The sequence below is a fragment of the Panicum hallii genome, chromosome 3 (genome assembly GCF_002211085.1).
Source record: "Panicum hallii strain FIL2 chromosome 3, PHallii_v3.1, whole genome shotgun sequence".
Lineage (NCBI taxonomy): Eukaryota > Viridiplantae > Streptophyta > Magnoliopsida > Poales > Poaceae > Panicum > Panicum hallii.
The window spans coordinates 12,700,505-12,715,722 of NC_038044.1; the positions used below are offsets into that span (position 1 = coordinate 12,700,505).

General features: G+C 45.5%; 3 protein-coding genes across 3 annotated transcripts; 2 read left to right on the plus strand and 1 right to left on the minus strand.

Moving 5' to 3' along the window:
- Window positions 1–5,060: 5,060 nt before the first annotated feature.
- On the plus strand, window positions 5,061–5,966 carry LOC112884189 (transcription initiation factor IIB-like). The gene has a single exon (XM_025949552.1). The coding sequence runs from the start codon at window positions 5,061–5,063 to the stop codon at window positions 5,964–5,966; it is 906 nt and encodes a 301-aa protein (XP_025805337.1).
- Window positions 5,967–9,836: 3,870 nt separating this feature from the next.
- LOC112886388 lies at window positions 9,837–10,864 on the minus strand. The gene has a single exon (XM_025952284.1). It carries the CDS (start codon window positions 10,774–10,776, stop codon window positions 10,156–10,158), a length of 621 nt encoding a protein of 206 aa, XP_025808069.1. The 5' UTR covers window positions 10,777–10,864; the 3' UTR covers window positions 9,837–10,155.
- Window positions 10,865–10,999: 135 nt separating this feature from the next.
- LOC112886389 (DNA-binding protein DDB_G0278111) lies at window positions 11,000–14,617 on the plus strand. The gene is made up of 7 exons (XM_025952285.1): window positions 11,000–11,151; window positions 12,075–12,140; window positions 12,245–12,294; window positions 12,401–12,465; window positions 13,738–13,829; window positions 13,936–14,007; window positions 14,313–14,617. The coding sequence occupies exons 1-7, from the start codon at window positions 11,149–11,151 to the stop codon at window positions 14,349–14,351; spliced, it is 387 nt and encodes a 128-aa protein (XP_025808070.1). The 5' UTR covers window positions 11,000–11,148; the 3' UTR covers window positions 14,352–14,617.
- Window positions 14,618–15,218: the final 601 nt, after the last annotated feature.

The window sequence follows — 15,218 nt, forward strand, 5'->3', positions numbered from 1 at the left end:
TTTCTCTGGTTTGCCGGTGGGATGAAATGATCATTTATGAATGTAGAACTGTTTTAAAATGAAAGAAATGAAAGTTAATTTATAAATGTACTTCTGTAGAGAAATAAGCATGACGTGCATAGGGAAGATAATCACAATTGTAGAATTTCTATGAATTCTTGGTATCTCTGAGTTGACCAATCTAAGGAGTCCAATAACAATAATCTTTCAAGCTTTGGCTATAATTGGAAAGCAATCCAGTGATTTCTAAAAAAATGTACGATTTGTAAGCAATCCAGTGGTTTATTATATCAAATAGTTGATATTAGATTTGCTGGATGTGGTATGGCGCAAATATAACATCCATGTCTTCCCATCGTGTCATCATATGCAATATGTAGGCCGCAACCCTCTTCACAGTCTCTCGATGAAATTTATGTTATTTCTTTTATTTTTCCTTCTTTGTTGCAAATGGCTTTAGGTAGTAATCGTCGTCCTTTATCCATTTTGGCCCGGCATGCCTGGCCTCGCAAATTGCTACGGGGTCAAGATACCGGACTTTTTTAAAAAAATAATGGCATCCATTGTTTGCATCCTGTAGAATATAATGTATAATAATTAAATATTTGTGCATATATAGTACTTTAGGTCGTAATATAAATCAAATTAGTATAGATGAGGCACTTACATGCACTAGAGTCGAACCATTTCAATACCAAGTTATTGGAGGCGGAACACGTGTTGGATGTCTTCAAAATCGAATATGATATCAAAGATTTGTTGCTCCTTAAGTCCGAATACATCTGGATGGTGCGGAGCATATATAGTTTTTAGCCAAGTATACATGCCCTCTTTTACCAATTATGAAACCTCCGCATAAAACTAGGACAATCTCTTAGTGCTTAGTCCGGTAGAGACTTTTCCGTACTGAAATTTTAAAGGAACATCATCCAAGTCTGGAAGGTCATCAACCCCAATGTCCTTTTCGTGCTTCATGTCAATGCAGGGCGTAGAAAAGCCCGACCGTCTGCTAGCATTACAATCTGCTGGATTATCCTTTGACTTAGCCTTCTTAGCCTTTTCATCAGACTTCTTGTTTGCGGCATGCCATCTATTCACAATTTGTGATCCTTCCTTGTCGTTTTGGTAAGACCTCTACACTTGAGGCATCGGGCCGGTGGCAGAGCCAGTGGTGATACCGAGCCTTGTGGGGATGGCTCTCGTGGTGGTGGTGATACCTGGACCAGTGGGGATGGCTCTTGTGGTGGTGGTGACACCTGGGCCTGTGGGGATGGCTCTCGTGGTGGTGGTGATGTTCGAGTTGGCGGTGATCGCGAGGCCGTTGGTGATGGCTCTCATGATACTGGAGTTACTGGTGATGGCGGACCCTGGGGTGATGGCTCTCGTGATACTGGAGCCACTGGTGATGCATCTCGTGGTTGTGGCGACGGCAGGACCGGTAGTTAATGCTCTGGTGCTGCCCCCTGCTCTTATTGTTGTGGTGCTGGCGAGATATGGTCCGGAGCAGCCAGTACCTGACCAAGCCAGTACCTGACCAACCAGGAAGATATCTTGTTTATACCATAGAATGGTGCTGCCAACACATTCTCCAAGGCAACTCTTTCCATCTGCAGAGGGGATGTCTATCTCATTATCCTCATAACTTGAATTCAAGAGTTACTCCACTTGTACGCATGCATATAGAGCCAAGATCGGTTTTCCCTCGAATAAACCCCTAGCTGGATGCACTGGGCCTTGGCAACTTCCTTTGTCTTTCCAGCTCTGCCGACCAGATAAAGCAACAAGCAGGGAGTAATACTCGCTATGGTATCCACCAGGTATTGTTGAGCTGTGGTCGAGGCAGCACTGCTTTGTGCACATGCCAGACTCGTTTGGCCAATGACGGACTCACTTGGCCAAGTACCGGAGATTGCATGCCCAATGTGCATTATGTGACATGTAGAATTTAATAAAAATATCAAATAACTATTTTATTGTATATAATGGTTCAAAGTGTCGAAACCACAATGTGCACCTCCACAACATACTATCTTATAGCACTCCAGACTCTCTTTGTGTTTTGAACACTCTCAATCATTATATGTACTGAAACATGTTTGTCATATTTTTTACTAGTTTTATACTACACAATATGTTTCTAGTGCAAATTTGAGTTTTTTTCCGTATGTTTTGCCCCCACCCGCCCCTACAAATAGTTTTCCAATTTATGCTGAAAATCCATTTATTTCAAAAAAAAAGCAAAACACCTCTAAAAATGTGAAATTTTTACCATAAACATATTTTAATATGTAGAACATAAGAAAAATATCAAAATCCAATTGCAGTGTATGTAATAAATAAAAGTGTTGAAATACCAATGTTCAAGCGGTAACAATTCTGGATTCGCCATCTTTGCGTGCGCATAGCTTATCGTCTTTTCTTATGCTTGCTTCTATAATTCTCATCTTCTGTGATACGTCTGTGAAGAGGCTTATCTCATCATACTGATTATATTATTCCACATCGTTGATACCATCAATTCCTATGATATCTTGTTTTCCAGGTACAACGACGTGTTTTGTCTTCTTTGCAGGATCAACTATATAGAGTACCTGTGCGACCTGTGAGGCAAGTACCCATGAGTCATCTTTATAACCAACATACATTGTTGAGGTCGACAATCGTGAGCCCATAGCCGTCCACCTCAACAGCTTTTGGGTGTTTGACCCAACGACACCGAAAGACCGGGATTTGTATATTGGAACTATAGTGCACTACCCATATATCATCTATCATCTATGACACTGAAATATGTTGTACTTTGCTCTGTTCTCTCATCTAAGGCCTCAATACGAACACCACTATTCTGAGACACGGTCTTCTTGTCTTTGGCGGCAGTATAGAATAGATATCTGTTAATATCATACTCTTGCCATGATGTGACCAGGCTAGATTGACCAGCTGCCAATCTTTTGATCGTTTGCTCCTCCACGATCTCCCCATGTGGTAGATCCAGGTCCTTCAACCATGCAATCAGCCGACGTTTGTGCTCTTTCATGATCCAATCATCCAAACGGCCATTACTTTCTACACGAATCATGCTCAAGTGTTCATTGACTAAAGGAGTCATTATCGTGAGGTGCCGCAAGATGCTATGATGGGCTTGTTGCACACCTTTAAAATCTTTGTCGATGAAGATTTTCCTCCCAACTGTGCCCACACCTTCCAACCTCGCCAAAAATCATGGAATAGGCAAACCAAGAGGCACGTTATCCTTTAGGGGCGGCTCACACCCCAGCCGTCACTAAAAACCATTTGTAGGGGCGGCTCACTCCCCCAGCCGTCCATGAAAATGGCGCCTATTTGTAAGGGCGACTGAAGGGGTGAGCCGCCCCTACAAATACATTTACAGGGAGCGGCTCGGTTGCTGCAGTACCGCGCTCTATTTGTAAGAATGGGTGATATTTTGGTCCGCCCCTAAAAAAAGTTTAGGGTGTTGCTATAAATAGTTTTTGTAGTAGTGTATACTAATTGTTTTTTCCTTGATCTTATATCAAGCAGCTAGCATCCTCTTCTTTTGATCCTTGGTATGCTTTATTGCTGTTATTCTTTCAATCATAAACATGTGCACCCTTAAAAGAATGTATACACACATTTTCACACAAAAATGGAATAATCTGATCCACAATTTTTTATATGCATATAGAATTTTGCAAGTACCACATGAAATCCCTCTTTCTGAAGTGAAATCATTTCTTGTTGTTGATTCAACAATGGAAAGAATAAAATCCCTTTATTCGACAACTATTTGAATAATTTTTTAAATAGTATTATTGCATTTGTGTTTTGCAAAAAAAGGTGTAGTCCAAGAGGTGTGTTCATGTCTATCTTGTACTAAAATAATATCATTGTACGAGGTGAGAAGTAAAATCAAGGTCAAGTTTGGAAAACATCCCTCTAACTTATTACAGGATAAACTTGATTAAATTTAAGATAGTTTGACTTAATTGGGATAAAACTAGAATTACATTCGTTGCGAAGAAAGTATGGCAATGGGCGAAAAGACCTATACATCTCATGATACAATATTTTAGCATAATTTAATCTTCAATTTAAGTTTTCCGCTTGCTCTGATCTGTTACGGCTACGGTACATCTTCTTCGTCGCAATGAGGGCACCTAGGGATGTCTGCATCTTCTATCTCTTCGGTGTGTATGATGGTGGATTTATTTACAACCAACAATTATTCGAGAGGTATTTTCCGAGCCTTTATGCAAACGGGCTTATTTGCTAGTCCATGTTAGTGTAGTCCTTCAAAGCTTTCAATGCTTAATATGTTCTTGGTCAATAGCTTGTTTGATGACGTCACATTGCTCGTGCGCCAAGAAAAGTTAGATTGGCTAATGGTAGTTCATAGGCTTTTGTATGTGATGGAGTTTATTGATGTTGAGAATGCACTCATCTACACATCTCTTACAGCGTATCCAGATAAGGAATCTCATTATTGCACTTTAGTAGCCTATTTATGTCCATCTTCTCGGTGTTCTTCATTCTTTGGAGATGATAATTCGTGTGTTATGCCTTGTAATTTTGTTAACCTTCAAAGTATTACTTGAGATGAATGTTGGCGCGTGTAATTTTGTTAACCTACAAAGTATTACCTTAGTATAAAAAAATCAGTGTTACGATATTGATACCCCGTCTCCACTTTAATTAATATAATTTCAGGCTGCGGGGCGAAAAAGACGGATCGAGTTTACCTGTTCTCCAAAGTAAAACCGAGTTCGATCCCGATCCGACTCGACATGTCGTGGGCCCCAGTTGTACTCTCACCGGCAGACGCCCGTTCGATCCGGAACCGGGGAGGCGTAAGCGTAACCGCTGCGACACCGATCAGGGCCGGGTCGGAGATGCCACCGACCTTTGGCCGCCTCTATATAAGACCCCCCACGTTACACGACGCCGCCACACGACAGAACCAGAGCGCCTGCGCCACTGCCCAGATCAGACCAGACTGCCACCGAAACCACATCTCTTTCGAGAGGCCGCCGCCGGACGACGCCAGCGCTCCGCGAACGCCGATGGAGTACTCGGCGCCGATCGACATGCGCGCCGCGGCCGAAGAAGCCGCCCTGCCGAGGAAGCGGGGGCGGGGCGCCGTCGCTCCGCCTCCGGGGCTGCCGAGGACAGCGGAGGAGGGACCAGCATCCGGCCTGAAGAGGATGCGCGGCACCGTGACTCTCTCGCTGGGGACGCCGGAGGAACCCGCGGTGCCGCCGTCGGTGGGCGGCGCCGCGGCCTTCTCGCTGGAGGCGGAGGAGGAGCCCGCGATGCGCGGGGCCGCGCAGGCCCGCGGGAGGGCGGCGTCCGAGGGGGGGTGCCGCGCCATCGCCGACATGGCGGTCCGGCTCGGGGTCGCGCCCGGCGTGCGGGACCGGGCCCTGGAGGTGTACCGGGGGCTGGAGGAGGGCAAGGGCAAGGCGCACCACTACTACACCAAGGGCGCCGGGCGGAGCGGTGACGCGCTGTACGCGGCGTGCCTCTACGTGGCGTGCCGCAGCGCGGGCGCGCCGCGGACGTTCAAGGAGCTGGCCGCGGCGACGCGCGGCGGCGCGGCGTCCAGGAAGGACATCGGCAAGCTCCTCACGTTCATCAGGAAGCGGTTCGGGGACGACGCCGGCGGGGAGGCCATGGCCATCGGCGTGGTGCGCGCGGCCGACTACATGGAGCGCTTCGGCTCGCTGCTCGGGATGGGGGAGGAGGAGGTGCGCGTGGTGCAGGAGGCGGCGCGGAGGATACAGGACCAGCTCGACGTGCGGCGCAACCCGGACTCCACCGCGGCCGCCATCATCTACATGGCCATGCAGCGGAGGCCCGGCGCCGGGAGGTCGATCCGGGACGTGTCCACGGCCACCGGCGTCGCCGACAACACCATCAAGCAGGCGTACAGGGAGCTGTACCCGCACGCCCAGCTGCTCTTCGGTTGAATTGGTGCCAATCGTTGTGTTTGTTCCTTGAAAACATTGCATTGGCTTGTACGTAGCAATATTGATAATTAGATAAGTAGTTCCTTTCGTTATAACTGATCTTGTGTACTTGTTGCAACGCTATTGATTCCTCCATCGTATTATCCTGAAATTTGAACAATGACAAATCCATGCCCCTAAAGAGTTTGTTTGGACCTGGAATTTTCTGTGCGCAAGAAATCTACTTTTCAAGTTTTCTGTTGAATCCATGCTTGATTACGCTGATATTTATGTTTGTTTGAATAACCGTAAAGCAGCATTCTCTCAGGTTATTCCGTCCGAACTTTTCTTCGCATCCAGCAATTCTCAATGAGATCAACCAATTTCAATCTTGCAACAAGCAAAAACAGTTCCAAATCCCATCCATAATACAGCAAAATCACGATTTTTGCTGCCATGAACAATGCTCGAGAGCACTGAGATCCAAAACCCTTCCACAATTCCGTGACATCATATATATATATGTAGCATATAAAACCTGGAGAGAAACTTCCCCAATAGAAAACTCGAGGGCGGAAGAGGCCGTCGCCGGTGAGTTCCGCAGATGTCGACGAAGAGAACCGCCCCCGACTTGGGATCTCTCCGTCTAGGTTGATGCATTTGCTGCCGCCGCCAGTGCGCTCGTCGCTTGCAGACGCCGCCACGGCCGATGTGCTCGCTAGGTCGACTAGGAGGCGATCGAACGAGACCTGCAGGTAGTGAAGGCCCAAACCTGGTGCATATCAGTTGCGTGTGGGCTGGCCACTACCCCAAGTAGATTTTTTGACCCGCCCTGTAAAGACAAAAAAAAAATCAGGGCCTGCAGCAGTTTATTACAGTTTTGAACCCAAAACCTGCATCTCAAACGGGCCCCGATGATTGTGTGCAGCCATGCCACGTGTGCCCTCCCTCATTTGTGTGAAACTCTGCAGTTCACGATGCTCGCATGCAGGGTGCGTACAGAAATGTTACTTATCGTGCTTCATTACTTCACAAATTGACATACATCAAACACATTCGGTCATTTGCAGTAGTATACATGATTGCATGAAGCTTCGTCAAGATAAACCACAGATACCATTACGCTTAAGCGAGCAGTTGCGCACGCGAAAATGTTACCCCTGAGCACCCTGTATTCTCGTCACCTTCCAGACAGGGAAAAGTGTACAAATAGTCAACACATCACATAAATTGGTAGCGACTCAAGATTATGCCACTCCGCAAATACTGCATTAGGCATTCAGGCGCCCAAAGATTATAAACAAAAAATAAACAGAACAATCCGATTCATGAAGCGATAGCACTATCCGATCTGCAACCTGCCAACTTCCAAAGCCAAGTAGGCAAGTAGCCAACGCAGAAATCTACTGCCAAGACATTTGGTTAGGAATGGATGGCATTCCCAGGCAAAAGTGTAAAATCCTCCAAACAAAATCTACCTGCCAATTTCCTGACACTACATAGCTTCTAACATCAACAAAAGGCACACACATAAATAACAGCATCTGAGTAAAATGGCCTTAGAGCAATACCTGGATCCAAATAACATATCTAGTTACCTATGGTATAAGAACATGGAATTGATATTATTAGACAGGCATGCACAGAACAGATCAAGACAAAACAAACTTGCCTACTGACTAGTACATCTCAACCAGTTGTCAATAAGATAAGCTGACCAAAGAACTCAAAACCAGGCTGATATGCTTCTGTGTAACTTAAAGCTGCGAGATGCTAAATCTGTACAGCTTTTCAACACAACTATAGCAACAACCCAATAAAAGTCACTGGCTACTTGGCTAGAATGATCAACAGAATACTAAAAGACAGATTCCACCTATAAGTAAAAGAAACTGACAAAGCACATGGTTTATTGTTTCAGCCACCAAGAGATACTGCATGATGGTACACTTGGACACTACTCAAAAGATTGAATAACCACAGTCCACAGGCATCATCCCAAAGGCTGATCAGTGTTAAAACTAGAAAATCCTTGAATGATCCTGTCGGTACATACAGACAGGGATACCTCCTGTGTCCAACACGAGGGGCGCGAGGTTATCCAATAACCTCGCACTAAGCCTCTGGGTGACAGGGCGTACGGCCCGGGCCTGACAGCTGGGGTCACGGTCTCTGGACCTCACCCCGTGCTCTAGCAGATCCGGCGCCTCCACGTACCCACGTGGACAAGGTGCTCAGGAACGGCTACCACGGGTCCGGACCACCGCGGGGTGGTCCGGGCCCCTACGTGTGGAAGCCAGACCCCCAGGGGGCCTGCGCGCCTGTGCCAGCCTTGGCGACCCGGACCTCCCTTCCCACCGGGGAAGAAGTCCGGTGCCGCCGTGTGCCCCTGGGGAAGCGGCCGCTAAAACCAGCACCGCCACGTGTCCGGTGGCAGCTAGCCTTCTGCGGAAAGCCAGCCCCAACTACTGCATTAAAAAACTAGCAAAATTAACTAAGTAGAAAACTAGAAAATCCTTGAATGATCCCCTTTTTCTTTAAAAAATAACTAAGTAGGATGCACTCTTTTCAGTTGCTAACCGAAAAATTATAACCACTTGGGAGAAATGAACTTGGAACATGACCTAGACACGATAACCATTTGTCCATAACAGTAAAAAAATGCCAATAGAACAGGCTGGTGCACAGAACAGGGCTAGACTATGAATCACCAATACTTCACTAGCTCAGCAGTACCCGTATTCGATACTTGCATATCCGATACTTCGATACTCCGATACTCTCTCTATACTACCACTGTGTCGTTTTTCAAACTCACGTATCGCCGTACCGGTATCGCCGTACCCGTATCGCGTATCGGTGATACATAGGGGCTAGACAAACATGTTATATCAAACCAGATGCCTATGGGATTTCAAACCAGATAATCAATATTTAAAAAGGACACCACCTAGCATAAATATATGAGATGCTAAATATGTACAGTTTTGATCTAAGATGTAGTAATATTATACTAAAAAAGCAGTGGGTAGAGCAACCACACGATTATAGAAAAAAATATCCACTAACAAGTTTATCAAACAGGCAAGGACATGATTTATAGATACTCGATAGCTTAAAAAAATGAATAGCCACATACCATATTCTGAGGCTGACCTAATTATCTCCAAATTACCTGAGCACATAAATTATTGTTGATTCACATCTGAGGTAAAGTGACAAACCTTTGAAGTGCTTGGATTTACCGAATCCTATATTTTTTTAACCAAATAAAAAGCACTTAGCTCAGTCTAACTTAACCTTGTGATTTGCAATGCCGATTCATTTCTCACCTATTAGTTTCAACATAAGTGTAATTATTGAAACATCAGTGTTGTGCTGTGCATCACCAATAAAGGTGACTTCATTTGTAAAGAAGAGACGGACATGAGTTAATGACTATAAAACATCAAACAAATTCATGGATACACAATACATATTAATTGAAAATCCATTGACACTAGCACATTTTTGAATTACTAGCGACAACCTGGCAGTCAGCATAAATGCATTCAACAAACATCGCTACAAGCACCAAGGAGTACTAGGCACACAAACAATCAAAGATATCTGCAATTAAACACATCTGCAAGCATTCACTGACCAACATAGTGTCTTTGCTCATTGACCACCTGAAAAGACTGACAACAAATATCTCAAACAAAATTGGCATGATCAACAGCAGCACTTTCTGGGTTAGCCAATCCACAAGTAGCCACAAGCTCACAGGTGCTGAGTCAAGTACCCACCAGATAACACATTAACCTCAGTCATACATGACAGATTTTCACAATTCACTAGATTGAGCATTTGAGCCACAGACATCTCAGCCACAGAGATTTCACAAAGAGCAAAACCATCCAAGAATGCACATCGTATAACAGTTGAAACTAGCCAGGTGGTAATAACCGAAAGTCTGGAATTAGGTGCAACATCAAAATAACAGACCAGAACTACATTGTCTCTCTCACTTGTGTTCACAACTCTTATTAGCATGGGAAACTGCAGAAAGTAATAGTACTTGCGATATGCGTCCTGATCTATTACCCATCAACATAGTGACGATACTACTACGAGTTCAGTAATACTAGTACCCTGACAAAACGGACAATCCATTCTCATATAGGCCATAGCAGCGGATCAAAAACTTCCCACGCATCGGACCACCAGATTACCTCTTGCGCTGAATCAAGAGCGCCGCGATGAAGGCCGTGACACCGGCTCCAGCAGCCATCGCAGCAGCCAACAGCTCGGCTGGCACCAGCCCCACCTCCTTAGGCGTCCCGGCCGAGGGTGCAGCCGAGTCCATCTCCTCCTCGCCCTTGCCCTTCTCTGCGGCGGTGGCGGAAGCCTTCAGGGCCTCGATCTCCTCCTCAAGGGCGAGCTTCTCCTGGTACGCGGTCTGCAGCTGGTCCCCGAGCCCCGCGCCCCTGCGCAGCTCCTCCTCGTGGCCGGTCCTCTCGGCGTCGAGGAGGCCCTGGAGGCGCTCGACCTCCGCGCGGAGCGCGGCGGCCTCGCTCTCGTTGGTGGCGGCGGCCTGCTCGAAGGCGGCGGTCTCGTCGCGGGCCTGGGACACGAGGGCCTCGAGGCGGCGGGACTCGGAGGACAGGAAGCGGTTCTGGTGGCTCACGGACTCGAGCTGCTCCTCCAGGTCGCGCTTCGCCGCGGTGAGGGCCTCGATCTCGTCCGCAGCGTCGTAGAGCTTAGGCGTGCGGTCCCCGCCGTTGGCGGCGAACTCGAAGTCCGCGGCGGCGGCGGTGGGGGAGGCGAACGTCTCCTCGCCGTTCTCCATCGGAAACCCTCCTCTCTCTCTCGCTCGCTCGCGGCGGCGCGGTGGATGCGGTGAGGGTGGAAATGGAAACGGGAAAAAAACGGAAAAGGCGCTGCGGAAATGGGCGAGGCGTCTCCGCATTTATCGGGGCCAGGAAAAGCGATCCCCAATGTCCCGATCGGACGGTGCAGGGAAGAGGTTTCAGATCGGACGGCTGCAATGGGCCCACAGCGTGGAAAGGCGAGAACCAAGCCGGGTCGCGTTCGACCCACGCGGAAGCAGAAGAAAAGGCTCGATTCGCTGTTCCCTGTCCACAGCTCGCCGCGGAGGCCGTCGCCGCCCAAGTGAGGTCCGGAGTGAAGAGGCTTGCGATCTCCGCTGCGCGCGCGAAAGATGGTGAGATTGACTCTTTGATTCCTATGTTTTTTTAGTTGCGAGGATCTGTTGACCTCTGTCTGTGTTGAATCCTAGGGTTTCAGTTCTTTCTTTACTGGAAAGATTAAGCGGCTGGGCTGCGATTTGTGATCCCTCCTTTTTCTGCGTTGTTTGATTGCTCGCTTATGTCGATCCCATGCTTAATGACTCGCTCAGATTCGGTTATCTGAGAAAGCGCGAGGAGAATTGCGCCCAATCTGTTAGAACTTTAGACTCGACAATTGATGTTCTGGAGATCTTGTGATTGTTCTGGTTCATCGAATGAAAATGACTGGATAACCGGGGAAATTTAGTGGTTTCGCTAGCTTCAGACATGAGCTGGAGTGATGTTGTGTGGTGCTCTTGCAACCTTGCTGAGAGTTATTTTTGGGGCTCATACTAATATGCTTCATTATGGCCTGTATTTGCGTATGTACATCCAAAGGAACAAGAAAATATGTCCATAATTTGTTGGTGTTGAGATTCCAACCATCTGTTCTGTGGTGCTCTGTGTGCCTTCAAGTAGTTTGCGATATCAGCAATTCAGCATGCTTCACTTTGTCTTCCTTAACCATAGAAATATTCTGGTATGGCTACTTTATGATAGCCTTCCCTATCATTTTAACACACAATCAACTGCCCTACTGTACCAGTAAACATGATGGCATAAGAACTTTAGGATCTATTGAAAGAAATCAGTATTAGTTAATTTGTTTTTAGCATAAATTCTTCGTATTTCTGTTTTAACTTGTTCTTTTAGAAAAACAAAATCAATGGAATCTGAGTTCTTTAGGTGTATGGATTGGCTTTATCTATGGCACAATTGGGAACAGTTTGCTTCTATCCATAGTCATATCCTTGTTGGGTGACTTCTTCTGATGGAATTATACAATTTTGCTTGCCAGGCTGACCCAGAGTTGGAAGCTATCAGGCAGAGGAGGATGCAAGAGCTAATGGCACAGCGTGGTGGGGTAAGATACCAAGCTGCATGACTTAAATTGAAGCTATCATGTTGAGCTAGTTCTTGGTACTATTCGGTAGACTGACTTTTGATCTAATGTCAACTTTTGATTAGGCAAATCAGCAAAATGCAGGCCAACAAAAAGCTCAAGAAGATGCAAAACAGTATGGTCTATTCCTCCACTATCTTCCCCAGAATGTTATAGCTCATCATCAACTTATGTCCTGTTAAACCTGGGGAACACTAATCTCGAATCTTACTCTCAATCAGGGAAGCTGAGGAACGCAGACAGATGATGCTTGCTCAGATATTATCTTCTGAAGCCAGAGAAAGGCGTAAGTTCTCATTATTGATTCCATTCATGATGTGCTTAATGGCTGTTGTTCTCATTATTGATGCCATTTATGATGTGCTTAATGGCTGCTTTAAATCATTTACATTCAAACGATTCTGGAAGTAGAAGTTTTTCTTGTACTTTTTATCTTTTAGCAGTTAGTACCTCCATAGCATGGAAATTGTTATGCGTTTTGAAAGCAACTGTGCGAGTCTACCGGCTGGAGTTGGATGAAACACTTTGCAAAAATTCCTTTGCTCTGTAACTAGTGGAGTATGTTACTTTCTCTCCTCTGAATTTTGGTTTTCACCCTTTGGTAGATGGAGGTTTAAAGTGAGGTCAGCTGCAATATGCGGTTAGAGTCCTTGTCAGATCTATGCTACCGTGCTTCTGGCTCCAATCATCTTGTTGTGTTTTCCAGTCTAAGCAAAGTCCCTTAGATTTGGGTATGTGCGGCTACAATGTAAGCTGGTGCCACCAGCTAATGCTGTTTTTGCTTTCTATATAGGGGGTCTGGGTTTAGAACTGTTGTGTGTTTCATCAGCTGTGTGCTGGCCCAATGGGTATATATTTCTGAAAGCGCCATGCTGATCAGGACAATTGCTCTGTCCACGTAGTTGCAGTTGGAGTCTTTGAGATGATCAATATTATGTGATAAATCATTACATCTACTTCCTCACTTTTACTTGTGGTAACAGATAACAAAAATTATATTGTCAACATAACCTAGGTAATGGCATGAAATTGGTATTGATGTTGTTTCTTTTTTTCAGACAACTTATTTTGCTGTTTCCTTAGAAAAGAATCAAAGATGGGTTCTTAGATCCTGTATTTAGACTATGCTGTTATGTTTAGTACTTTTATGTAACTAGCGATATGGTCAGATGAAAATGCTGCAAATCTAGTGCAACCAGCACAAATTCTTATGGCTGCACAGACTAAAATCTTCCATAGAAATATTTAAAGTTATTATAGTTTTTGTGGTGTCATCAATGTTAAGAATAAAATGAAAAATACTAATCATGTTTGTTTAATAACCGTTTGTTAGAGTTTGGTTGTTAGAGTTTGTTTAATAACCCTTTATGTTTCTACAGAGGTTTAGAAAAGCTATTGTTGTCCCATAAGTAGATTCCTGTAACTGTTGGAAATAAATGTGCTGAATAACAATTATTTTTGGCCAGAAATCAGTCATAAATCTGCTAATAAAGTGTAAACAGTTGAAGTGGGGGGAATGAACAATAATACAATACTTATGTTTGCATGAATTTGACAGTCTCCCGCATAGCTTTGGTCAAACCTGAAAAAGCTAGAGGGGTGGAGGATGTTCTGCTTCGAGCTGCTCAAACTGGTGGAATATCTGAAAAGGTAATAGATAATGCCAGATCCTTTTGTGGCTTTGTGTATCCTCTGTTGGTGCTCCAAGAACTCGATAGAGCGGACATATACAATTGTTACACCTTTCTGGTTTCAGGTGTCAGAAGAAAGGCTCATCTCACTTCTGGAGCAAATTAACACCCACACAACCAAGCAAACCAAAGTTACGGTATGTAGAGCGTGATGGATTCGAACATGTTGTTCTTGCATGAGTCCAACTGACCTGTTAAACAAATATACTTTGCTTCCAACAGTTTGTATAGACTTTATTCTATAAAACTGATCTAATTTGCAGCAGAAAAGCCCTCACATATGTGAATGTTGTAAAGCAATTGATGGTATGTCTTACTGGAAAAAAAAAGGAACTAGTATGTATAGGCTGTAAAGTGAAAACAACCAAGAGTAGAACTCCAGAAAACTATCTTCATTATCAGAACAAGTTAAGCGTCTTGTTGAATCTTGTTTGCCTTTCAGATTCAGAGGCGTCGGAGTGTCCTTGATGACGACGACTAGATGTGACCTGCAAGCTTCCTACTGATGGATTAAGAGCGGTGCTGAACTGTTTGCTTAAAAACGATGATCCGCTGTGACAGTCACCAGCCATCAAAAACTTGGTAGATTATTCCGTGGATCTTTGGTTGTATATGATCCGAAGTCTTATTGGTGTGCCCATTGAGGACAGTCGATATTGGCTGTGTTTATCCCAGAAACACTTTGCTCTTCCTAAGCTACGGCATTAATGGGTGTTTGTGTCCACTCCTACCCGGTCGAGCCAGCCTCATTGTTGTGTTCGAGTTCTTCCAGTGCCATGTGGATGTGGTGCCGCACTGTTTTGCAATTTTGGCTGCGTTGCTTGCGACTAAACGACATGTCATCTATCTACAGTGTGATATGCGTCCATGGAGGCTGTGCATGTGCGCTCCGAGCACTGAGCTTATTGGGTACTCGCTGCTCGGGCTCGGCCATATGCATCGGCCTTCGCTTGTTGTAACCGGCGGTAACGGATGATAGCTTCACAGCTCTCTTCACAATTCAATTTAGCTTTTCTATATATTTTTAGATTAAAATTATATAAGATTATAGCCGGTCTTTTTAGAGTTCGGTCTTTAAATTATCTAGACTAAAATTTAATATTTAATATATTATACCCTTTCTCCTGTTCGAGAGAACCTCAGGTAGTGCTCCGGCTGGGTGGGTCGAGCTGAGTACCGGCCGACCGGACACTCCGGCCACCCCAAAACATCACCGGAAACGACCCAGCCGCACATTTTCCCCTCGCGGATCTCAGAGCGCGCAGCCGTGCGCACGACGTTGGCCAGGGAAGGATTGTCTCGCCCCCGTTATTCCTTGGCAGCGTGCCTGCGGCAGCAGAAAGCATGC